Here is a 27143-nt window from a genome sequence, read left to right as displayed (position 1 = left end):
AGGCCTAATGCTCTTTGATATCATCATTGGGAAGAGTCATTGTGTACAAGTTTTGGCACATAATGTCTCTCCTCCACATGTTGAGCTAGTAAATGTCTTCAGATAGGCTGGGCTTGTTCCAGGGATTTAGTCAGATAAGCTCAGAAAAGCTTGGGAAAAGCAGGCCTCTAGCTAATCACTGCTCCTGCTAAATGATCTCATCATAAAATTGTTTGTGCTGATCTCGGTTTAACTTCTAATACGAGCTTAGAGCAATTCATCATTTCTCTGGCTTCTGGACCACCCTGTGTCTGGCTTGCTGCCTACCTGCTGTGCATGGCTGCAGACTCCCCTCCAGCCATGGTCTTCTGTACATTTGATCTCGTGCAGAGCTAGAAGCTACATTTATACTGAATTTACTGGCTTTGTTTAAAAGTACTAAGTCTATTTTTGCATGTGTGTGTGTTGTTGTTTTGTAGATTTTTGCTTTTCAAGTCAGAAGAAAAAATGCCTGTGTTAGCATCCTGCTGCTTGCTCCTGTTTAGGCATCAGGTGTCACTGCAGCAAAGGACTTCAGATTTCCTTTGGAGAACCTTTTCTGCACATTCTAAAGCACTGTGACAAAATACATAATTAAATCTGTCGGGTGGATTTTAAGAGGCAGTTGTTTGACATTGCTACCCTGTGATATGGCTAAAAGCTTGATACCAGCCTTAGGAAGAAAACAGATTAGGAAGATAAAGTCTCCCCAGGGAATTCTCTACTTCAGTTCCTCAAGGATGTGATTTAAAGCAGCATCTGCTCTGTGCTGTGTATCCTTTTATATTTTCCTTCAGATCCCTGAACTGAAGTTTGTTTAGATATGTGTCTGAGTGAATCATTTTACACCACAGTATTGAGAAATGTCATGGGAATACTGCCTGGGACTTTGAAAGAGGCAAAAGGGACTTACATGGTGTCCCACCCTTCAAAGAAAGGAGAGCACCCAAGATTCTTAGGTATTCATGTTGGAAAACAATGACAAAAGTCAAAGGGTCCATGAAGCTGGCAAAGTTTATTGGTAAGTTACTCACTTTGCATGAAATTGGTGTAAGTTAGTCCCTGTTCTCCTCATGTAAGCACACTGCAGCAGGGTTTGGGTAAAGGGATAGGGTGATAGAGAAAAGAGAGAGATGGATTGGATTAAAGAAGGGGGGAGAGAGAGAAAAGGAGAGAGGAGGGAAGAGCGACATCAGCAGTCTGATAGGGTGTCCAGGTTCCTGGGGGCCACACACACCAGGGCTTCATGGGGGTACTGTTTTATTGATAAATCTTCCCTGCCCTGGAGATAAGTTTCTCATCTTCTTTGGAAATTATTTAGCACACACAGACAATCTGTTCTTCTGTCTCCTGACTTTTCTGGAAATGGTTCAGAAGGCTTTGGGGGTATTTAGTGGTCTTGATTCCCCCTAGAGTCCATGCCTGTTCCTCAGCCTCATCCCTGCCTTTGTGCTAAGCTCCAGGAGCCAGAACAAGGATATTTATCCCAGAAATGTACTATGATCCCTTCTCCAGCCACATCCTGTTCTTTCTCAGAGTATATTATTACCAAGACCCTTGGTTGGCTCCACAGCTATTTGGCTGTTGGTGTTTTAGATATCCACATTATCCCCTTTATCTTCTGTGATTCTCTGACTTATCTAACAGTGCAGGCAGAAAACATAACCCTTGGAAGCAGCACAGACCATGGTGCTGTTTCTGTCCTGCTGTCAGTGTGATCAGATGTCCCCAGAGGGTGATGGGGGAAAAGGCAGAAGGTGTTCAGTTCCCCTTTTCCTCTTTCTTTCCTCTTAACTGGACACCCCAGTTACCTCATGTTCTTGGTTTGTCCCTCACCCTGCCTTAACCATGTTATATGACTTCAACTCACAGGGAGGTTTTGTGGTTTGTCTTCTGTGTGAATCTCTTTTTCCCCTGCACCCTCAGTGTGATGACAACATTCATTCACTTCCAGATGTCTTAGCACTGCCATGGTCCTGTTTTCAGGGATTTCCAGAGGCCTGGTGCTTGTTCACAACACCAGTCAAACCTCTTGGTGTCTGGATGCATCTTCAAATTGTGTTTCCCTTCTTTAATTTAAATACAATTCCATTTGATCTTTGGAATTTAATCTCTTCTTTTCCCAGAGGAGCGCATGGTGGGGGATATCAGCTGAATTTTTCACAATACAGATGTGAAAGTATCACAAGTTGAGCTGAGCTATGGTGGAGACCAAGGTGCAAGTCCTGTCCTTGCAAGCACAACACAGCAACCACGTGGATGGGGGTTGTCATTGCTGGTACTTACAATTGCACTCTTGCCATTATTGTTTTCCCCTGCTAGCTGTAAGATGAAATCTGATTATACTCCTCTCCCACTCTGTGTTTCGCTGCTTTCTGGATTTGGTTTTCTAAAAAGAGCCACAGGTGCTGGTTAAGTTTGGCTGAACGTTTGGATTCCATGATTCTGTGAAGAGAAGCTGCTTTCCTCACAGAAGTATGGCCAGACCACACCCAGATCAGGAGACCATCCACTGTGCTGTGGATGCCTTTGCTTCAAATGTACAAATGCTGCTCTCCTGATCCTTTTGCACGCACAGAACCTGCTCACTTCAGCTGCTACAAGACTTCTGCTATGATTTTGCCTGGCAAAGGGTGAGGTAACACACACCACTGCAAGCTGGATCATCATCTTCTGCAATCAGATTCTGGATTAGTTTCAGTTCCTCAGGTCTGGCATCTCCTTTTGGCCCTAGGGATGTTGCTGACCTATGTCTTTTATCTGTATTCTCCATCTAGCAGATCTCAGAACACACCATGAGCCACAGTTACCAAAATATGCCACACTTGGCACAAAATATCCTTTCATGGTGGGACTCTATATCTGGAAATGCTGCTGTTTATTCAGACAAGTTGTAGGCTCCATCTGTTTTTTTACTTAACCACAGGGATGAAGCAGTGCAAAGACTGCTCATCTCATAGAGAGTCTAGAGGTGGCTTTGATATAATAATACAAGCTTTGATATAATGATATAACACTGTCTTAAATGGCAGCTGTGTTTCTTTGGATGAAGCCATGCATGCCGTGTGTTCCAAAGGGGCCATTAAAGCAGCAGTAGCAGCAACTTCCCTTCTGTTATCTTGAAATCATCCAGCCACAAAACCAGATTTATGGTAAGTTTCCTGTTATCAAATAAAATAATAATAATCTGTCAAATAGCTTTTGGTTGGCTGGGCTTATGATAGGAGATGGGATGGTCCTGAAAAATAGAATTCTTTTGCATTATATGCTCCATTTAACAAATAGATCAGTTTTTATTCCCTGAGCCAGATGCAGATTTTAGGTGGCACAATGCAGAACTGAACTGGGGAAGATGCCCTGTAGGTGGTTTGGATTTGTGGGCATTTCCCACACGTGGATTTGGCAAGGTGGGCATGCACAGGCTGCCAGGAATGCTGGCTGTCCGTGCCCCCGGAGGTCTGAGTGCTCACATGGGGATGGAGAATCCAGAGCCTCCCTGGATGACCTGTCCTGGTGCTGCATTGCTGTGCTAGAAGTTGTGTTCAGAACCTCCTCAGCTATTCTGTGGGTTCTTCCCATTGTTTTACCCTCTGCCACCACTGGGAAGGGTGGACTGAGAGCAGCCCAGGTCCCCCAGTGTCCTCTCCTTTCAGTCTCTGACCATCCTGGCTGCCAGGCTCTAGACTGCAAATCCCAGATACACCATTTGAAGTGAGGGTTCAAGACTTGTAGTCCAGGAAATTAGGTGGTCTATTGATACCTCACCAAGACCAGATTATTTTCCATATTGCATCTAAATGAACTTATTAAAATAACAATTCCAAAATGAGAGCACTTAATATGGATTTCAAGAAGGAAGAAACTTTGATAGATGGAAAATAAAGTGGCTAACTCAGAAATTCAGAGCTAGAGAGAAACATTTGTGGAAACTCCATATGGAGGGAAAATTCCTATTTAAGGGACATAGAAATGCATGACTTCAGTTAATTAGCAACTCCAGGGAAGAGCAGATATTAGGTTAAGCAAAATATTTCAGAATAGAGAATTTAAATAACATTGAAATTTAAAAATGAAAAGTCATTTTAAGTCAAAGTTCTCTGCTTTGGAACAGAAACAGAAAATTTAGGATACTTAAAAATGCAAATTTATATTTTTTATTTTTAAAAAATCATGAAAACCAAGATGATTTTGAAGAACTTAATGAAATCTGCCCTGTTCTTGCCATGGGAAAAATAACACCACAACCAAACAAACAAATAAGTGGAGCTTTAAAATTTTTCTTTACTTTTTATGCACAGCGTGGAAGAATGTCCCCAAGGGGGTGAGAAGATGAAAAGTATCTTCCTTTTGATTTCAAAGCCATGAGTGCAAAGGAGATAAGCAAGTGCAGAACAAGGCCACTTGTAAAGTAAAGCTGTGCCATGGCAGTCTGCTCTTGTCTGGCAGCTGGAACTGATACTGGTTTTGCTATCCAGCTTGTGGCTGATACAGCCAGATCTTGTGCTGTACAGTTTTAGGGTGGTTTCAAAGTCTATAATCTTGGATGGTCCACATGCATTTGCCCTTTCCTAAGTCTGAAGTCTGTCTGCTTTTACCTTCTGGAGACATTTCCCATTGCTCCTCCAGATGTTCCCTGTTACTTTGCAAACTCCAGTTCCAGCTTGTTTCACGGGATGAGCTCATTGCAGCACAAGACACTAAAATGCTCTTGGAGCACAGAAATTATGCTGTTTAATATCTCTATTTGTCAGTGGTGACAGTGTCAATTAGTTAATGATGCCCAAACATTTTTAGGTCACTCTATTTCTAAGTGCTTCCACCAGGGCAACAGTTATAAAACACCAGGTTGCTTTCTAACAGGGCAGGTTTTTTTCCCTCTGACTACTCCATGGAAAAATATGAAGAAAATGTGAGGTCACACTGAGTTTGCCAGAATAAGCAATTTTTTGGCAAAGAGATGAATGTATGTAATCTTTACTCTGTAATTGTCTAAACTGACTTAGAAAAGACTATTCCAAACATCTGTCTACATTCTTCCCACAGATACATTTCCCAAAATAAAGTTATGGGAAGTTGATTGCTCATCATTCATGGATCCACAGACATATAATGGTTAGCTCACTGGGGATATTTTATTTTCTTAGGCTATTGAATGTTTTGCTTCATGCAGAATGTTCTTTTCTGCTCAACCTTCCATGCACAGAAAGAATGAATCCAGCTGGCACCTGACATCTTTAAAACTGTCTTATATTTCCTGGGTTCAAAGTCTGTTATTTCACAATATGTCCAGGAGATTTCATGTCTGGGATCAATTTCAGTGAGGTATCTAGAACCTGATGCATGGGGAAACTGAGCCGTGCATAATCATATTTTCCTCTGACCATTAAATTATGTGTACTGCAAAATCTGATTTATATGTCTGCCCTGATGCTACTTGTCCCTAGCATTAGCTTGTGAGAATTTATGACCATTCATGGGGACTTAGGGATTTGTTGCAAGAGTTTAACAGTGAGGAAGTCCTGATGGTACTGTGATTACTGCTGATCTCCCTGTAAGAACTGGCTCTCTGTTAACCCATCTGTTTTGGGTATAATAATAATACAAATATTCAGAAATATTCAGCACAGAAGTTTCAGCTGAGCAAAATCAAGAACAAACTTCTACCCTGAGGGTCTGATTTAAGCCCACAGATGTAAGCCAGGTCCTGTTTTACATTGCCATCTCTCTGACAAGCATTATGAGTTTTTAACTTCTGTCAGTTCTGGGATGAAACTAAGGCAATCTCTGTGCTTGCCCAGAAATACAAATGAGGGATGGAAGGGTATGTGGCTTTATTTAATGGACTGTTTATATTTCATTTTGTCTTTTCATTTTTAACTTATTTATTTGGCTCCAGATGCTGTATTCCCCTGGGAATGTGCTACATCAGGTTGGTGTTAGAAACTCTGGGAATGTGCGTGAGTCTCCTGGGGTGCCTTTAAAACAGTTCTGGATAATGGGAATACTTAGGGTGGTTCTTGGAACTGGAATTGACTCTACAGGCATTTCTGCTTGTGCTGTCTCAATAGTTCAGCCAGTAGGTGGAACCCGGGGAAAGCAGATGTGTTCTATGTACAAATGCTCAGCCCTTTCCTAGGACGTGCATCCCAAAGTGTCTGTATAAAACTGTGTTTTAACTTCAGTGCTCTTGTTTAGAACAGTCAAACTCCAAATCTGGAGTTACTTCTAAACAGTGACAGGATGACGTTAGACCTTGTAGTACAGAGAATGCTTTAAAATTTCCTCACTAATCATTTTCACTTGTGAATATGTCAGAGACAGAGAATGGGATAATCCAGATGACATCGTATCCCTCCATCAGCAACATCTGGCATTTGTTCAGAAAGGCAGTATCAGAAATGTAGGTTAAAAATATTTCTTTAATGTGTTCTACTGCGAGAAATTGAACAACACGTATCCTGCAAAACAGCTTGGGCAGCTCTAACTGAAATAAAAAGTTCTCCTTTGAGATTAATTACCACCAAGGAGAAAACAGTGGAAGCTGATAAAGTACTAAGATTTCTGCTACTATGGAATCACTTTTCCAGCTCTCTTGGCAGCCAGAGGAATCTGATTGAGAAGTCATCCTGTCTGAACATTTCCCATCGATAAACTGGAAGGGAGGAACAGGGGTAGCTCTTCCCTACCTCCACCCAGCTGACTAGAAAAATACATGAATGAAAAAGGTTTTAAGGGTAAGATCTTGCAGCACTGAACCAATACAATCAATACGCATTCATATATTTTTAAACATCTGTAAAAGCTGGGAGTAAAGGAGTATATTGTGGCTCTTTGCTGCTTTAAAGCAAAGATATAGACTTCTCATGTATTGTGTAAAAGTGCTGCAATAAATCTGCCTAGATCATAGTTTGCATACACTTCTATGATTTCAACACCATAGCTTGGTTCTTCCAGTTTTCAAAACTAAAACTTACTTATAATTGCAGTATTTTTCAACAGATTGAAAATATATGTTGTCAGTAGGAAGAATGTGCTGCTAAAATGCTGCTATCCATTTTGTATCTTGAAACTTGATAGTTATTAAAAATACTGAGTTTGTGGCTATGGCAGCCAGTGGGTGATTCTTTTCTTTTCTTTTCTTTTCTTTTCTTTTCTTTTCTTTTCTTTTCTTTTCTTTTCTTTTCTTTTCTTTTCTTTTCTTTTCTTTTCTTTTCTTTTCTTTTCTTTTCTTTTCTTTTCTTTTCTTTTTTTTCTTTTCTTTTCTTTTCTTTTCTTTTCTTTTCTTTTCTTTTCTTTTCTTTTCTTTTCTTTTCTTTTCTTTTCTTTTCTTTTCTTTTCTTTTCTTTTCTTTTCTTTTCTTTTCTTTTCTTTTCTTTTCTTTTCTTTTCTTTTCTTTTCTTTTCTTTTTTCTTTTCTTTTTTCTTCCCTTCCCTTCCCTTCCCTTCCCTTCCCTTCCCTTCCCTTCCCTTCCCTTCCCTTCCCTTCCCTTCCCTTCCCTTCCCTTCCCTTCCCTTCCCTTCCCTTCCCTTCCCTTCCCTTCCCTTCCCTTCCCTTCCCTTCCCTTCCCTTCCCTTCCCTTCCCTTCCCTTCCCTTCCCTTCCCTTCCCTTCCCTTCCCTTCCCTTCCCTTCCCTTCCCTTCCCTTCCCTTCCCTTCCCTTCCCTTCCCTTCCCTTCCCTTCCCTTCCCTTCCCTTCCCTTCCCTTCCCTTCCCTTCCCTTCCCTTCCCTTCCCTTCCCTTCCCTTCCCTTCCCTTCCCTTCCCTTCCCTTCCCTTCCCTTCCCTTCCCTTCCCTTCCCTTCCCTTCCCTTCCCTTCTCACAGAAATTAGCTGGAAATTGTTGCTAGCAATCTGTTCTGCAGATGCAAAAAGAAAGTAATTTTGGAGTTTGCCAAGCATGAATCAGGAGTGACTTTAATAGAGATTTATCAGGCATAGCAGGGTGAGAAAGCCTTCATATTGTTTTAATGAGAATGGGCTTGTATCTCCAAAGGCAGAAAAATTAGAACTCATGAATAATTTTGGTGGAATATTTTCTCCTTGGTACCCAAGATAAAAAATCTGCAGACTCCAAGATTCAAGAATAACTACATGAAACAGGTTAATTACCATTCCTGGGAAAATTGTTTTCCTAACAGGCATATTCTTTTATCCTTCTGACATTTTAAAATAAGCTTGTCAAATCCCCACTACTGTGACTTTTGGTGTTCATTTTGTCTTTGCTCTTATTTCAGATTTCTTACAAAATCATTGTCCTCCTAAGCATTATATTGACCCTACATACATGATTTCTGAAACCTTAAATTACATGGGCAGAATTGTTTGTTTGTTTGGTGTTGTTTTCTAGTGAAGTGGGGCTTTATTTGTTTGTTTAATGTTTTCAGATTTGTTTTGGTTTTTTTTTCTGGCCATTGAGGAAGGCTCTTACAGTGTGATTTCCTATTGATAGTGCTTGTGGAAAGCATTAGTCATGATGATTTGACCAATATACTCATTAAAATGGAAGAGTTTATTTTCTAAAATGTTCTGGGACATTGAAGTAGTAGAGCTGAATTGACTTTTCCAAAGAGACTTAGGTATTCCAGTGACAACAGCTGACTATGGAAATGGGAAACCAAATAATTTTATAAATCTACAGAATGTTTTTTTCCTATAGTGAAGGTCTGAGGGACTTAAGAGGGGAGAGGAGGAAAGCCTGCAAGGCTGTACTGGTTGTCCACTCTTACAGACTTCAGTAGACAGCAGTTTCCAAAGGCTGAGTTTTCTTTGCTAGGACATGATGTCTGCTCCATCCTTCCATGCCATCCCTGTTGGTAAAATCCAGGAGTGATGGAGTGATGACACTTTGATGCCTGCACACACTGGTTATCTGAAGATGCTCATGTAGCCCAGCCAATGGGCTCAGCCACACCACTGGACAATTCAGGCAGCACATCCAAGGACCACAGCAGTTCCTCACTGTAAGGACACTGGAAAGGCTTCCCTGGCCAGCTCAGGTGTCAGACCTGGAGGAAGAGCTGTTGAATAATTTACTCTGAACTCCTGTCGATCACAAACCTCCAAATGTCTCCCAGCGATTCTGTGCTTTACAAGAATTCAGCCTCAGCCCTTCACATGTTAACTAAACCCACAGGAGTAGGAGGGCTCCTCTTTGCTGCCTGTGTTGGCTCACAGACACTTTCACATCTGCACGGGGAGAAGCTTGCTCATGTTGACAATAGAAACAAGGGACGGTGAAAGGATTTACTTACAGGGTTGGGCTGTGGCAATGAGCTCTTTAAATAGCTGTGTGACTTTTGTCTGTATATCTGGATCTGATTATTAAGCACTTTTTTAATGATCAGCAACAAAGTAAATAGGTTTATTGCACTTGAGGAGCCCTCTCTTCTCAAGTGGCAGATTATTGCACCTACTCAAGTGATTGTGAGTGGAATGAAAAATCCTGTGATTAAATGACCAGTGCTTTTCATCAATCTGAATGTTCCTCTTTTAACAGCCTTGACAGCATCAAGGAGCCTTAAAGTGGGGGTAAATTATATTGGTATGTTTTAGTTTAAACAAGATTTTAAAGGTGTTTTTAAGCCAACTTTAAGGCCAACTGTTTGTAAAGGGGGCCTTAATGGAATTGGGAATTATGCCCAGAGCAAACACATTGTCTATTTGGCAGTGATTAGCAACGTGTTCACAATTTAGTATTCTAAATATAGGATAACCAGTTACCAAGATCTTTAAATACACTTTCAGATACAACAGTAGCAGGCTTAGAAATGCACTTTAATAAAATCTGAACCTGGTAACAAAGAAACTGTAAGTGACAGCAGAAGATCTTTGCAGAGATATCCAGATGGATAGCTCACCAGCTGTGGGGTTCTAATTTTTTTCTACAGACTCTTGGGTGAGGCATTTTCTTCATGGAGAGTTTTTGGAGAGTTTTTGGAAAGCCTTTTGTTTGAGACATCTCAAGCTACACAGAGGACAAAACACTGGGAATATAAAGTACAGTACAGGGAAGACAGCAAAGGATGGAATTGCCTTAGCAATTTTATAGTCTGACTTTCCTTGTTTGAAGTTTTTAGGGTTACACACTTATTTTTTTGCAGCACTAGAAAGGGTTTCTAGACCACATGTGCCCAAGTAGTGTTGAGGCCATGTGAATAACTCCATTTGTTTCTGTGCCTGAGATACTGTGCCCTGCTTGACCCCCATGTACAGCACAGGTTCTCTGTGCAGTGATCCTCTTAAAAAAATAAAATCTTTGCTTTGTCACTTGTCTGATTTGCACCTTTCCTGCATCACAAGCATGGCTGGTGCTGGTAAATGTCATCTGAAGTTTGTTGTCCAAGGATCTGAGAGCTCAGAATGCAATGAGCCTCTACCTTCTGTGGGTTTTGAGATGAAGTATGGCATCCCAGTACTCCATGATCTCGGTAACAGTGACCTGGAATCGCATCACTGTCACATGAAATCCCTTTTCTACCTTGATTTTAGCCTTGATCAGGTTTTTTTATCTGATCATCAATTTTTGAATTGACTCGCAGGCTGGTGTTGCCATGAATTTTCCTGGTTTGCTGAGCGTTCATATTAAAGGAGAAACGTGCAGTTTCTCACGCTGGTGAATTGTAAACACAGGACCATGTTTTGTAAATATTGGCAATGTTATGAATACTTTCTCCAAGACAAGGGGAGGTTGAATGACAGCCTCCTGGACCAATGTGACAGGAGAGGTGGCGATACCCTTCTCCAATCCATGGTCACCTTGACACAGATATATAATGGAAAAATAAACTAAGGGCAGGGTCTTCTGCCCTGCTGCTGTTGTTGCACCTGTGTCAGATCTGTGTCCCCAGTCTGTTTTCCTGGTTGGGCTCCACGGTGATAGGCTGGTTTGTTGAAGTTCTTTTCACTCATCATACCTAAAGGGATTTTAACTGAGCGCTCAGCAGCGCCGGGTTTGCCGCCCCCATTTCTCCGTGACGCTCTCCAAGCCGCGTTTCTCTGTTTGCAGGCCACTGCCCAGACCTCCCTCGCCATGCCCAGCAGCGTCCCCGCCACGCCAGAGCCGCCGGCCCGGGCCCAGTACTGCCGCTGGCCCTGCCAGTGCCCGCGGGCCCCGCCGCGCTGCGCGCCCGGCGTCAGCCTGGTGACGGACGGCTGCGCCTGCTGCAAGGCCTGCGCCCGGCAGCGCGGAGAGAGCTGCACCGAGGCCGACACCTGCGACTTCCACAGGGGCCTCTACTGCGACTACAGCCGAGACAGACCTAGGTACGAAATAGGAGTGTGTGCACGTAAGTCACGTACATATATTTTTGACTTAGACACGCGCTGGCGGCTCCTGGCAGGCTGAACAGGGGGTGAGGTTTATCTCATGGTGGATACCTGGCTGCACGCTTATCAGCTCCTCTGTGCGTCCTCTTCCGTTCCCTTGTAGCTGCCTTTGTTCTCAGGGCAGCTGGCTGGATGAGAAATGACATCTGAATTTTGATTTGGCTGCAGCCAAGAGCGAAGACCAACCGGCATTTGAAAGTGTCCCTATGTTGTAATTTAGATTTTAGGGGGGTCCCCAGGAGCCCCCCGGGCTCTAGGGTCGCGGGTGTTCGCATGCTGGCAGGCAAAGAGACTCCAGACGGCTGGTGAGGTGCTGATGAGATGAGGATTTATTTGGATTTCGACCCCGGGAAGGCAGCATGGTCACTGAGGGAGAGGGGGAAGGGAAGGGGAGAGAGGGAAGGGGAGAGAGGGAAGGGGAGAGCAGAGCCTCCGGAGACTTCAAGGGCAAAAGAGGAGAAGCCCTCTCCGTTTGCACCCTTAACAGGGAGGTTCAAAGTGGGCGCGGTAACATTCTACGGCCAATAGAGTTACAGATACACGATACTGCAGGGAGGGTACAGACTTAGGATAAACCACACACTTTCCAGGGGTGAGCCAGAGCAAACCATTTCCATAAAATGCAATTCCACATCCCTATGTGTAAATAGATTACTCTGTACTCCCTGTAACAGGAGGAGGTGCTGTAGTGGGTTGGGGATGAAGGAAGGATGGGCAGGCAGCTGGATTGAAAGACAAACAATATGGGCCCTTACATTGAAACCGATGACATCAAGGGAATACTTTTAGCTAATTCCCTATAGGGGATTGTAGGAAATGGATTTGTAGAGAATTCTCAAAGCCTGATAGAAGGCTCACATAGTATGTATCTGTATGCAAACTCTGAGATAAAAAATGATGACTTAAAAATTCCATGGAATAGGACAGATATTGTTGAGAGAGAAATGGAACTGGAAACAAGTTTCAAATAATGGCCTTGCAAATAAGACTAGATATTTTGGAAAAATAGAACTGTGAAAGATGCATTGTACTAGCAGCCATGATATTTTAGGGGTAATTTTAGATAATTAGCTTTAAGGCACCAGCAGCATTGTGTAGCAAAAGCTGATAGGTCAAGAAACACCTATAATGTATTGTAATTAGGAAATAGTTGGCTTCTGATTGTGGTGGTGTGAATTGTAACATCTGTATTGTCTCACCCTTCATATGAGACTGAAAATGGAATAAAAGTTTTTGAAACACCTCTCAGTTACCCCATCTCTGGGTCAGAAAAGGGGATAGCTTGGAAGGATAGCACGTGGTCTATAGAATACCCTGTCAAGATGGTCAGGAATTAATCATCTCCTATCAGAGCTTGTCAGTTACAAATGGAGGTTTAAGCCTTAATTTGACAATGGTTACAGTCACATTAGCTGTCATGAGGTAGAAGAATTTCTTCCTGCCTCTCAGCACAAACTCTTGGTTCCATGACACTGGAATGCTTTTCAAGAAGTGCAAAAAGAAATTAGCTAGTGTTCTATGTATTAAGAGTATATTCACTTCTTCTGAGTTCCAGAACATGAGGAGGAATCTGATCCTCTCATAAAAGTCAGAAATTATTGAAAATTATGAATGATTAAAAGTGAAAGGATCATGAGCACAACCACACAGATGCAGATCTGAAAGGCTGCTTTTTAGTAAGTTATTAGAACATATGGTCATGGCTTTAGGTTCATAAACAGGAAAAAGCCATTTAAATGGAGGGACTTCTGGGCTGGAAGATACAAACAGATGATCTAAGAGAAAATGTAAAGGTGAAACGAAACCTGGAGGAGAACTGACTGTGAGATGGACTGATAGAATAACTGATCCACAGAAGAGGAAAAAGCTCCCAAACTGTGGGCTTCAATAAACCTAGAATACAGAGCAGAGGTTACACAAGGGACAGGTCTGAGGAGTTAGGAAGTTCAGTGTAAGCTGGCAGATTCTCACAGAATTGATACTAGGTGTTGCTCTTCCTCAGCAGAAGGGTGGGAAGTCTCATAAGAAATGACCTTCGCTTTTTGCACTGGCTGAGACATTAAAAAAGAAAAAAAAAAGAAAAAAGAAAAAAAAAAAAGGAAAGAAAGAAAAAAAAAGTGCTGTCCAACAAGATTTTTGTAGGATAAAGGCAAAACAACAACAAGAGAAGTTACGTGCTAGGAGCTGTAAGCTTAAACAGTGATTTTCAAGATTAGAAAAGATTAAGGTTAAGAAAGGAGGATATGAGATCATTTAAATGTATTGTCTGGAGTGTGTGTAGAACATTGATGAGAGGTCTGCAAGAGCGGGTTAGACAAACACTGTCAAGAATAACATCATTACAGCTGGGAGAGGAAAAGAGGCTGGATGTTGTCTCAAAGCTATCAGCCTTCCTAGGCCTCTTTAAAGGCCCTCGTGTTGCTTTGCATTTGTTTATTTGTTTAAATGGTTGTTTTCTTACTTGGATATCTTTTGTTTTTTGCAGTGCTCCCACACGTCACAGGCACTCGGTGTACCATGACAGTACACTCCCTATTATGTGACATTTATGGTCATTTGGTGGGGGGCATTGTGGTGTGCACAGCTGAAGGGAAAAAGAGGAAAGACTTTCCATGGTTAGGATGTGAGGGAGATTGACTCAGGTAGAGGTACAGGACAGGGTGTGCTGCTGTGTTCTACATAGGCTGCATCAGCCCACCCTGAGCCCACCAGCTTCTGTCCTGACCTGGTGACTGAAAGCTCCTGGGAGTGGGAATCCTGTGCTGGGTGTTGGGGACTAAGTGCTGTGAGGAGCTGCATAGGGGGAGGCTGCATAGAACTGCATAGAACTGAGGCTTTGCATAGGGATGCTTTCAGCTAGATCTAGAGAATCCAGGGCACAAAGGCCCACAGGAACAACATAATTTATGAAAACTAAAGACCCTGAAAGAGTTAGGAATATGTGTTGGGAAAGGGAGTGGGGTCAAATAGGGGGAAATTCAGGCTGTATCTGGACTGCCATGCTGAGGTGTGCCCAGGATCTAACCTCACAGATATCAAATGAGAACCTGCTGGGAGTCACTGCAGCTCTGCTTTTGTTGTTGGCTTTTCTCTGCAGCAGAGCAGAGGCAGCAGAGTGCTGAGCAGAGGCCCGGGGGTGAGGCAGGTGTTGTCCATGTGGGGCTGGGAATAAAGTTGTGCCTCCAAGTCTCTTTATTTTGATGCAGACTCAGAAAGGTTCTTCATGGAGGCATTCAACAGCCCTTTTGTCTGTGTTTGGGGATGTTTTCACGGTGAACCTCTTGGTTTATGAGACCTGCAGGGGACTAAGGTAACATAGTCCAGGAGAAATATACTCATAGGAAAACACCAGGAGATACAGCATTTTTTAAAACTGTCATAATCTGTGTGCATACCTAAAAGTCTCTCTGAATTCTCAGGTCCAGCTCCAGCACTGAGTGGTTGCCTTTTCAGTACAAAGGCTTAGGCATTACAAAAATTGGAGCTGAGCATGAACTGGAGATCTAGATCTGTGCTTGAAATTCCAACAGCTCTCATTTTTGTGCAGAGGAAGGGATTTGTGCTTGATGTTTTCATTCAGCTCATTCTAAAAATAGGAAGCCCTTGCTGAATTTTAATCCAGCATTTCAATTTGTGTTCTCCTGAAGCAGCTCAATGTCTGACCAGACTCAAAACATAAGCAATTCAACCAATGCGTGTGCAGTGCCTCCATGTGACCAAACAAGAAACTAAAGTTTGATTTTCCACTGCAAGTCACTGCTTCCAAATAACTGTCTATAATTTGAAACAAACAAACAAAAAATGCTGCTCTGTGATTCCTGCTCATGAGCAATCAAAAGCCTTGAGTTTTAAAAGTAATTTTATATTAAAAATTATACATCAAATATTTATTTTCGTGGCTTTATAACATGTACTTCATTTTCCAAGAAAACGGCTCTGTGATAAACTGGGCAAGATCCAGTTTCCTAAACAGAGGAATTCAGTGTCATTTAGGTGCTCCTTTTGCTACATTGTTTGTCCTCCCCTTTTGCTTCAGATATACACAGGTGTTGTGAACAGCTGTGTCATTTGTACGACTCCATGAAGTCCCCTCATGTGTCTCTGAAAACCTAAAATTTCACTAAATATCTTTTTTCATTGCTTTGATTTCTTCCCCTGTGAGTAATTCCTACAACTATGTTGTGAAATTTTTTTGGGTTTTTTTTTAAGTAAGCATTTGTGGATAAAACTTGTTTTATTTTTTAACATTTTTTCATGGAAGCATTAAAAGGTTCTTTTTTTTTTTTTTTTTTTGCTATGATTTAGAGTGGAAACAGTTTCCTAGATGGTGTGACTACACTTGGCACAGCATCAGGCTGAACATGTCCCTCCGCAGCACTGCCAGCACAGGGATCAGCTTGGGGAAAGAGCACATTGGAGCTGTTTGTTGCCAGCATTATTTTAATGGTGCTCTGTGTGGTTTTCTCTCTTTTTCTTTCTTTTCAGAGATTGTTGGTGTAGGATGTGTCCTCAATGGAGTCAGGTATAAGAACGGGGAGACATTTCAGCCCAACTGCAAATACAACTGCACGTGCATTAATGGGGCTGTGGGTTGTGTTCCCATGTGCACAAACTCACGTCCTCCACTTGTCTGGTGCCCAAACCCAAAGCTGATTAAGATGGCAGGGAAGTGCTGCGAGCAGTGGGTTTGTGATGACTCCAGGAAAATCAGGAAGACATCTCCACGTCACATCTCCTCTGCAGGTATGGTGAGAATGAGGCAGATCTCTCCTTTGCCATCTGGCAGCATCTACAAGCAAAGTATCAGCTTGTACTGCCAGACCTGGCAGATGTCCAACCTTTGTGAGGGACACAGAACCTCCCACACAGCACGTGCTGAAGGACAGGACAGGCCAACACCAGTGGAACTCATTAGTAGCAACACGGGTTTGGATGCCCCATCCCTGGAGGTGTTCAAGGCTGTAGCAATGTATCTGCTCAACTTAGGTCATTCTGTGTGCCAGCCAAACTGTTTGTAAGTATTTTCATCAAACCACCTGTGATTATTGTTATCAAGACTCTCAGGAATTCCTCAAAGTTACTAAGACAAAAACAGGGCTAAATTAAGAATGAAGAGCCTAAGAAACCAAAAACCAAGAATACAAAACCTAGATAAAGGAGGCCTAACATGATGCTAAACAGTGACCAGTTAGGTGTCTTGAAGGATGCATGCTGGCTGCATAGACAAGATAAAACCACCAATCAAGTGTTGCGTGACCACATGAACAAACAACCTTAGAATGTATAATTTTAGCTTAATGTAAACAATAAACAGCTTCTTCTCCATCATACTAGTAATTGTTCAAATGTCCCGTTCTCCTGCACAAGGCCAGGCTGGATGGGCCCCTGAGCAGCCTGATCTAGTGGGTGCTATCCCTGCCCATGGCAGGGGAGTTTGATTGAGATGATCTTTAAGGTCCTTTCCAACCCAAACCATTCCATGATTCTGTGAATATGATAGTCATCAAACAGGCTTGTGCAACCATTCTGGAATTCTGTGTGCTAAAGCCCCCTTTGAAGGACACATCTGCTGCAGCTTTGAAGATGTCAAAAGCCCTTTCTAATTCTTTTTTTTTTTTTTCCTCAGTCTGGACCCTCTGGGAAAGAGAATGGACTCAGTTTAATTTGAGACTGAGGCTTTCTGTCCAGGGTATATTGCTATTGTAGTGCAATATTAAAGCCCCTGTATCTTAGGAGTCTCAAACTTACACAACACCTTGAAGGCAGTTATTGTGTTGAAATTTCACTGTGAGCTGAGCTAAGTTGTCTGTGGTAGTACAACTTTTCATCAGTTCTGAACTGATGGCATCATTAAATGTTCTGTCCTCACACTCCCATTTATAGTAATGATCATATGGCCCACTGCACAGAGGTGGTATCATTTGCCTCAAACATGGTCTCAAATGCTTAAGATGGACTCAACTTGCCATATGTCTTAAATTTATTGTCAAAATGTCCTGTGACACACTGTAGTAACGTTAGCCACATTAGCTCCATGTTTTAGACCATCTCACAAAAGCAAAGATCAAGGAGAAATAGGATTGTTGTAAACAAAGATTTTGGCTCCTTGGTGGTAAGAGTTTTTTCCCAACCTTGGTCTGTACTTTTGCTGCACAAAAAACCCCCTCGGTCTTAATTTGTGAGTTAAAACCACCAGAGCTTAGCCCTCACTTCCCTGTCCCCGATAGCTCTGAAATGTGTAGGTCTAAATTCAAAATATCTACTACTGAAACTGGCCTTATGTCTTCATGGCCTATGCCCCAAAATGGGCAAAACACAGCTTTGCTTTCCAGACTTTCCTCCTGTAAGAAGAAGTCTTATAGAAATCAGGCTAGAATTTATTATATTTAATATAATAATTAATATAAATAATAAATGCAACAGTGAGCAAACCCGATGTAGCAGTTTCTATCAGAATTTTGCCTGTGGACTGTCCTGTGAGCTGTAAAGTGGTGGGGACTTTGGCTGAGCCTGGGACAGAACCATAACTGGGGCTGTTGTTGGTGCTGTTGTTGGCTGCTTTCAAAACAGAGCCCACCCTTTCTTCAAATGGCTGCAGAGCTCTCTGAGAGCTATTGAAGCTGTTCTTCCTCCCAGTGAAAGGCTGTGGCTGCTTCCCAAGCCCTCTGCCATCCAGCAGAGACTGTTGACCACTTTCTGCTACAGGGAATCAATTGAATGGGCTCAGAAATAAACCTTCATGGTGAGATCAGATCTCATCCCCTTTCTCCACCCGCTGGCTCAGGCTTCTGTAATTGTTTATATTGTGGCAGCACCTGGGGGTCTCAGACAAGGACCCCCTTGTGTGAGGCTGTGAAGAGGAATAAAGGAATGAGCCCCTGCCCCGAGCTATGGAGAGTCTGACACAAGTAGGTCAGCACAAAGGGGGTGGGATGAGGGAGTTCACAGGAATGCTGAGCCACTTCGCTGTGGTTTAATTATTTGGGTTAGTGGCCTGAATGTGCAATGAGCTGGGGAGAGGGTGTTTAATATGTAAAGCTGCCCAGGATGAATAATGTGGGGTTAATCCATGTCCACAGCGTACGAAGGAGAGGATGAAGCCTGGCAGAGGAACTGCATTGTGCACACCTCACCCTGGAGCCCCTGCTCAAGGACCTGTGGGCTGGGCATCTCCACCAGGATTTCCAATGACAACGACCAGTGCCAGCTCCTGAAGGAAAGCCGCCTGTGCAACATGAGGCCCTGCGAGGTGGATATCACCCAGCACATCAAGGTGGGGACTCTTTCTTTGTGCACCCCTTCAGCTGGGCACTTCAGCCTTTGTTTGGCAGCATTCAGGCCTTGTGAGTCTGCACTTGTACATGAACTCACTGTGCTGCACAGAGTTCCAAAATGTGTCCTGCCTGTGCTGGTATGAAAACCTTTCTGTGAAAGTTTTAGCTCCAGCCAAAAGGTCCTTGCAAGGAAAGCCAAGCCAAGCCAAGCCTGCTGTGCTCAGACAGCCCTGTACTCAGCTGGCAGAAAAGCAGTGCTGCATGTCTGGCCATGGCTATAAACTCTATTACACAAGTATTCTACCTGCAGTCTGGGTTCAAAAAAACCCTACTTTTGGGTTCATATGTCTAAACATGTAAATCTTTCACACTGCCTAGGTCAGCGCTGTAAAGGTCTTCCTAACAGTACAAATCCCTTTAAACATCGGAATCATAGAATAATAGAATCTCTAAAGTTGGAAAGGATGCCCAAGATCAGTAAGCCCAACCTTCTTCTACTGAATGCCACCATGCTTGATAAACCACACTGCAAAGTGCCACATCTGTTTGGTTTTTGAATACTTCCAGAGACGGTGACTCCATCACTTCCCCAGGGCAGCTTTTTTAAATACTTAACCTCTCTTTCAGTGAAGAAATTTTTCCTGATATCTGACCTGAACCTCTCATGGCACAATTTGAGGCCCTTTCTCTTTGTCTTATCACTGTTTACCAGGTAGAAGAGGCTAAGCCCCCCCATCCTCCAATTTCCCCTTCCTTGCCACAGCATCCTTTCGGGTGGTTGTATAGAGCAAGGTGGGTTTTATGTCCTACCTGTATCAGCACTGAATATTAACCTCTTTGGTTTCATTTTCTTCTCTGATTTAGCCTGGGAAGAAATGCTTGGCTGTGTACAGGGCGAATGAAGCCATGAACTACACCATCTCTGGATGTGTGAGCAAAAGTCCATACAGGCCCAAATACTGTGGGGTCTGCACAGACAACAGGTGCTGCACACCCTACAAGTCCAAGACTATTGAAGTGAGGTTCCAGTGTCCAGATGGAGCTGAGTTTTCCTGGAAAGTTATGTGGATCAATGCTTGTTTTTGCAACTTGAACTGCAGGAACCCCAATGACATCTTTGCTGACTTGGCTCATTACTATGATTACTCTGAAATTGCTAATTAAATTGGCTGAATGCTGGAATTGACCCTTTGCTCTGATTTTACAGAGGTTTTAAAATAAAAGGAGAATCTTCATCCACTGCCAATGTGCAGTTTGCTTTTTTCCCAGCTTAGGATGTTGATGCATTGAGAGGCTATTTAGAACAGAGGCTAGACAGTGTTAAAGGAATAAAGTAGATATTTATTAAAAAAGCCTTCAAAGGATACACCTTGGGTGGTACAAGAGCCTGGCCAAGGCTACACCCAAGATGGACCATGGGTCACACATTTTCATGCTTTTATAAGTTTTGGCCCATTTACATACTGGGGTTAGTTGTCCAATTACAGCCTCAGGTCATGAAGTCCCATCCTCCCAGATTCCTCTCCTCAGTTCCCTGTGGTTTATACTTCTGGGGCCTGAAGCTGCAATGGTATCCTTGATTCTGGAGCTGGAAAGGGATTGTTTTGTCTAACTACTCTGTGAAGAGAACTTGCTAACACTTTATATGAAGTTCAGAGTTATATACTAATGCAGTACAAAATCTGGAAAATATGAAAGCTAAAACTTAAGGCATTAATGTAAAATCTCTTTGTTTTGCCACACTGTTTTTGAAGAGGCCTTGAACAAACAAGATTTTTAACTTTATCTTCATCCATTAACAGCCAGAAATTCCTTTATGCACAAATGCTGGGATTTAAATGACACTTCTGTTGGCACTGCCATTTACTAGGCCAGCAGTTTAATTGCCCATAGAGAAGAACAGTACACTAGTATGACAGCAAAAATATGGGTGTCATTAGCTTAGACATGAGATACAGACATCCTTATTGCAATTTCTTGAATGTTATTGTCTAAGCTGGAAAACTGACATATATGTTTTATATTCAACATTACACACCAGGATTTGATGACCTCTGACCCTTGGAGCTAAAGTCTAGCATCTGAGATCAGTCCTAGAATCACCTGTCATTCTCAGTCAGATTCTAATCCATGGTGAATTTCATGGGAAAAGCCTAAGGAGAAGAATGTTTCTCCTGAAATCTCTGTGTGATGTTTCCATCTCTCACTGCATTAGGCTAGGTCCAAGAACTTCTGTGTCCTACTCTCCTTGGACTCATCTCAGTCTCTTTAAGTATCTTATACCAGGAACATTTTCATAGTTCTCTGCCTTCTCTGATCTTGAATAGCCTGAGTGAATCCAAAACAGCCACCCCAGAGCTCATGTTTTCAGGATAAGCCATCTAATCCTCAGGTGATATACTGCTCCAAGGCTGTCTCTGCAGATGAAATGTAGAGAGCCAGATCAGAGGTGAAGGACAAGACCTCATGCATCCATTTATTTCTACAGAAATAGAAATTGTGTGGCCTGTGCTTGAGGACCACCACCACCTCCTGCTCCCCACAGTGTTACCAGCACACACGTGCCTCCTCACACTGCCACCTGGCCAGTAACACAAATCATTGTTTTATGTGACTGGGGTAGAGGAAAGGAGATGTGTTAAATGAGAAAACAGGCATTAGGCTTCACGTCAGCTCTGAAAATACGGGGATGCAGAAAGAGAGGCAACCCTTGGCATAGCTTGTGGTTCATTAATGCCAGCTGGGCTCATGCTTAGAGTAAACATAAATGTAAACATTTTCTACAGAAGTGGTTTCACATGCAAATGTCAGCAAAGAGTAGAAAAAAAAAACCCTGTCATTGCCTTTCCAGGTAAGAAATTTATCATCATTGAAGGATGTTGAAGCCAGTTTTTTTCTCCAATAAACTGTCAGTACAGCAGCCACACCCCATGGCCTCGTTTGCCGTTCTTGGGAGAGCCGAATTGTGTTTCTGTATGAAAAAGAGAACTGTAGTATCCATTTCAAAAATCTGTGGTGGCACAGTAGAACTGCTGAGTGACACATGATCTGGAGATCTGACCAGTACAGGCTGAACTTGGGATGACACAGTTTATTTTGCTTTCGTTTCAGCTGGGAAATTGTCCGTCTTCATCCTGATAACCCAGCAGAAGCTTGATTAGTTTCTGGAAGACAAAAAATTTTCTGGCTATAATGAATTAAAAATTCTTGTGAGTGAGCTGAAAATAATGCTATGCCTGTGTAAAAACAATTAGGAAAAAGGCTGTCTATCTTCAAAAGCCGTTAACACAAATAGTATCTTAATTTGTATGCAAGGATTTGGCCCATGTATTCTTTACAGACCTAGGTAATTCCTGAATTAAAAGCTCCATTTCTTTTTCGAAACTTCCATGAAATCTCTAGTGGCAGAAAGGAAGGGTGATCCCTGCTCAGATGTTCCAATGAAGGTGCAAAGCCCCTCTTCTCTTTGTTTCTCTGGTGATAAGGAACCTGAGCCCACCAGGATTTTGCAAGATTCAGCCTCATGACTGCCTTGGCCTGGGTGATGTGAGAGGTCATACCTGCCCTATCTGCCTCCAGTTAAATGAGACCTCAGCACTTGCAACCCTGAGACTGTTACATTTCTAACTCCATCCCTTGGTAAAAAAGTTCCATGTGAACATACAAAAAGAGGCTGTGGTCAAGAATTTGAGAATGTTTTCCAAAAGGGAAAATGGTTTGCATTAAGAAGTTGTAGGGAAGACATACTAGGACCTCTCTCTTGATCAGGTCCCCTAAATATGACTTGGAACCCTGTGTTCTAATTCTTGCCCATCTTAAAATACTATATGTATGCATGTGTGTATATATGTGCATGTATATACATGCAGGTATATGCACATATAAAAATAAATACATATATACACATTGATATGTAGATGTATACACACCTATAAAATATTCCGTGCAGGCGTCTATATAATGTTGTATATAATATATTTAAAACCATATGGAAACTTGCCTGTGAATATATATGTGTATGTATATTCCTATGGTGCATAAAATCAGTGCATGTATGTTTACAGTGTGTGTTTAAAATGTGTGATTATAAGGAGAGACAGTCTTTCTCGGTCTTACAGGTACACATAAGGAAGCAAGAAAACAGAACTAGATCATGTATTAAAAACTCCATCCCTTAACTGGCTTGCTCTGCTTTGCAATTAGTTAATGCTGTAACCACAGCAATCAAATGCTGCAGTGGCTGTAACACAAGGCTTTCATTGACAGATAAAAGAAGCTATTGAAAGCTAATGCATGACCAGCAGCTCCAGTGTGTGTCAGTGTTTAGTGAAGTGAAAGCCTGGAAACCACAGATCTTGCCCAACGCACCCAGAATGTTTCTGTCTCTAGGCTGGTTTCCTAAGGAAACCGAGTGTATGCAGCCATACTGTTCATTTGTTTGTCTGTCAGGCAGCCCCTTTGTGGGAAGTGTCAAACAAAGCAGGCAGAAGTGTAAAGATCTCAGAAGCACTGCAATTCCTGCAGTGAAACATTGACTCAAAGAGCAGGGCAGGGATGAGGTTGACCGTCTTGTCCCTGTCAAGCCCATGCCCACCTGCCAGGTAGTCACTGCACCCAACACGTCTGCAGTGTGGCCCAGCCACCCCAGCAGCAGCATAAAGGGGTTTTAAACAGATTTGCCAGCTGGAAACAAGTAGCCATGGAGGAGGCAGAGCTGAAGGAATCACAGATGGGGAACAGTGGTTATTAAACTGCTGTAAAGGAGTTTTGTGGGGACATTGGACACAAATCTGTAGGAAACCAAGTGCTGTTAGTTCTATGACTCTGCTTGTGCCACTGGTTGTCTGTCCAGTGGCTCTGAATGTGGAAGAGCATCACTTGTAGCCAATTAATTTGATCTGCAGTCTGTGATGTATTTGAGATCCTTTGTTTTAATGGATGTTTACAAGCAGATTAGCCCTAGGACAAAGGCAACCGTCCAGCTTTAGATTCAATCCCCTGGCTCCCTCTGAGCCTGGGCAAATCATGTATCTTTTACAGAAGTACTTTTGTGGTTACTGTTTTAATTCATTGAAGATCTAGATCCCCAAAGGCTTTCATGGATCCAGCCCTTTGCTTCACTTTTCCTTGGGATTTCAGAGTCAGAACAACAAGGCCCTACTGTTCATAGCCTCTGTTGAGAGTGAAAACTCCTCCAGCAGGAACTGATGCTCATTGTACATTTGTGCAATGGGCCCAGGCCTCTGCTGGGACCTGAAAGTGATGCCACCATCCAAGGAAGAACAATTACAGCATTGAGGAGACACCAGGATCAGATCCCTCTGCTGCAAGGGGCAAGTGAAAGGCTAAAGAAAGGATGAGAGAGCCAATTTTGCAATCCACATAAGCCAAGACAGTTTGCCACACATTCAGCTCATGACAATCATCCTGTTGGTCCTGTAAGCTGAGTCAAGGATGAAGGGTGGGATTTAGAAGGTCTGGTCATGCTGGTATGAACAGCAAGCCTCCAGCTATCCCCAGTGACCATAGCCATTAGCCTTCTGTGAAGGCTTCACCAGAGTAAAGACAGTAGCTCAAGCAACCTTGTTTGGGAATCCCAAAAAACAGGATATCTACTCACCAAAGAAGCAGGCATGAAGCTTTTTAAAATGTCTTTCCATGGAGTGTTGGCTGGAGTTTAAAACACTATTTTGGTGTGCATGCAGCTGGGAACAGGGGGTAGTGCAGTTGCCAGGTTTTTGATATGTTCACTAGGGTTGTGCTGTGTACATGTAATATTCCAGGAAAACCACAACATTTAGAAAGGCTGTGTCATTTTGTAAATTAAACCCTGGGATTTTTTTTGTCCCAGCTTTCTTGAAGGAAATTTAAAACTGATAGAGACAGTGTTTTCACTATCAGAGGCACATGTTCATGCATTTACCTTCTCGAGTTGTGACTTTCCAGTTTTAACATTTCTATAGAGTTATTTCTATAAGTCTCATATACTGAAATATATGGGCAAACCAGATTGGTTTGGCAGTCTGAGTTACACCAGCTATTTGGTGTAACATTACTTGTTTGTAAAGCAACATGGTGAGGTCTTTTAAGATGGCATGTTGCTACTGTGGTTTAAAGATATTAAATAAGTCGGAAATGGTTAATGAATCTATGACTGACACCTTGTTTAGAAGTTTAGGCAAGCAAATGAAGGTGAAATGTATCTGTGACTGATATTTCTGATCTTCTTGCCTGGCCAGTGTCAAGGGGGAATTTGCAATCTGTGACAAAGCCATGAACTGGAGGACATATAAAAGTAAAGAGACTGTACTGTAATGTGGTAAAAAAGGATGATCTGAGAGCATCTCCTTCATTTTGAATATTTTGGCAGATTGGAAAAGCCAGTTGTTTCCCAACTTACATTTCTTTGCTGGTCTGATTCTGGCTGAATATTTGGAGTTTTTTTCTGCCACACTCTTATTGGACTTGGGTCTAGAGTCTTTAAGCAAAGTGGAGTTTATTATTCAACCTGCCTGAGCATGTCTTCATTATTGGCTCTCTTGAGAAGTTGCAGAAGTAACCTCTTTGCCACAGCCATACTTACTGAAATTATTCAAACATGGTTATTAAAGATGTGGGGAAAAACCTTTAAATTAAAAAAACCCCACTGTTTTCTGTACCTTCATTTACATACCCCCTGAGCTCACCCAAGTAAGGATCCTACCTTTTAATTTAAAAAAAAATACCTGTAGTGTTTTCCCACAAACCGAGCTTGCCTTCCAGCCTGAAGTATGTTACTTGCCTTGATAGGAACTTAAAACACTTTGAGTGGCCTCCTGTCCTACTGCACCTCTGGCAATAGTTTTCAACAAAGGTATCATATTTCCCTGCTGTCTCTACAGAAGTCCCATCTGGCCTCTGCGACCTCTGCTCACCCATGTGGCAGCTGCCCAGAACACAATCTTGCATGAAGGGCTTCCTGGCTGCTTTCACTAGTCTGGGAGTGCCATCATCTCCTCAGTACTTTGCCCTTCCAAATGAAGTGCTGACCCTTTACAAGGCTCCACTTCTGTAGGATCTCCTCTGCCCCAAACACACATGAGCAGCAGAGAAGGAATCAGCACAGGATCAGATCAGTGTTTAACATCAGCAGCTGGTGATAAAGAACTAAGATTTTTTTTTATTTGGCCATATTATCATTAAAAACAAATGAAAACATATTGCAGTCATTCAGTAAATGACAATTTCCTGGCTGAGGGGATCTGTGTGGGTCTCAGGTCCAGCAGGTCGGTCAGACACTGCATCTCACCGCTGTGTGAGGGGCTGGGTGGCACCTTGGAACAGGGTGGGCTTGCCAAACCCTAAAGGCAGATTGGCTTTTCCCTGTGGCACTGCCAGGACCAACGGGTGGGGCAGACCCACAGCTCAGCAGCCCAATCTTCCCTGCCCATCTGCAGTGGGGAGTGCTGAGCCTTGTGCACACAGGGGGTGCATACACACACAGAGCCAGGGGAGGGAAAGCCCAGGTTGGTGCCATGCCCTGCTCTTTTCTGAGTGCCCTGGCTCGTGTAGGCTTTGCCTAGAGCTGCCTCAGCCCTTCTCCAGTACGGCTGCCCAGCAAACAACCCTGCCCTCTCCCAACCCCCTCCTCGCACTGACCTTGACCTGAATACCATAATCCAGCCATAAGCAATTGCAGAGAGTGGCAGGTCACCCAAGGATACTTTTTACAGCCATACTGCAGGTCACAGCTCACTATGGTGCAGCTGCTTGTGAAGGAAAACTGCCTGCTCTCCCCTTTCCCAACCCTTGGGCTCTCTGGACGCACCCAGTGATGTCTGTCTGTCTGCATGATGCACATGATGTCTGTGTTTGATGCACATCCCGCCAGTGCCAAAATATGTCAGGGTGTATGGGATGTGGGGCTGCCTCTTTAATGACATCAAAGTAATAACTCTCCTCCAGCCCAGAGGAGTGCTGGGTAAGCGAATAATCCCCACGCTGAATTGCAGAGAACAGACATTGAACTGTCTGGCAGTTGCAATCAGAAGCTTTTTTTTTTAACCTTTTTCTTCCCTCCCAACACTGGTCAGCAGCTGTGTTGTTTATAAAATGAATGGAGCCCTTAATGAAGCAATAGATAGAAACTGTGAGAGGCTGTGTCTGTCTGTTACAAAGGGCTGAGGGGGAAGGGTTGAGCTCTTAAAATACCCTGACATCCTTTCTGTCAGTTATTTAAACATTAGGCATAGCAGTGATCAGCTACCAACATAAAGTCTCTGTTTGGCTCAGTGGAAACGCCATATCCACACATCAGAACAGCTGTTCATATAGACAGAGAGAGGCTTTCTGTGAATGTGAAATAGTGCAAAATAGTGCAAAGAAAGAAAAGAAGCCGACAGCATGTGGGAAAGGGGAGGGCCAAGCTGCAAGCAGCACTGCTCAATGTGTTGTGTTGGTGGATGCAACAGACCCCATCACAGGCACATTGAGGATTGCAGCAGATACTCTGCCCAAGATGCAAAAGCTGACAGGGAGAGGATTCCAGC

The 27143-nt window shown here is 42.9% G+C and overlaps 1 protein-coding gene across 1 annotated transcript in view; it reads left to right on the top strand.

The window, feature by feature from the left end:
* The window catches only part of CCN4 (cellular communication network factor 4), a 42231-nt gene extending 17034 nt beyond the window's left edge, over positions 1 to 25197 (top strand). Inside the window, exons 2-5 of the mRNA XM_063409215.1 lie at positions 11022 to 11301; positions 15827 to 16084; positions 18421 to 18614; positions 19480 to 25197. Coding sequence (XP_063265285.1) covers positions 11022 to 11301; positions 15827 to 16084; positions 18421 to 18614; positions 19480 to 19779 — 1032 coding nt within the window. The 3' untranslated portion in view covers positions 19780 to 25197. The remainder of the gene's footprint in view (positions 1 to 11021; positions 11302 to 15826; positions 16085 to 18420; positions 18615 to 19479) is intronic.
* The last annotated feature ends 1946 nt before the right edge of the window (positions 25198 to 27143 follow it).

This window comes from Prinia subflava, chromosome 1 (genome assembly GCF_021018805.1).
Source record: "Prinia subflava isolate CZ2003 ecotype Zambia chromosome 1, Cam_Psub_1.2, whole genome shotgun sequence".
Classification (NCBI taxonomy): Eukaryota; Metazoa; Chordata; class Aves; order Passeriformes; family Cisticolidae; genus Prinia; species Prinia subflava.
Note: the sequence above shows the minus strand (reverse complement) of the source record. Positions and strands in the feature narration are given on the sequence as shown.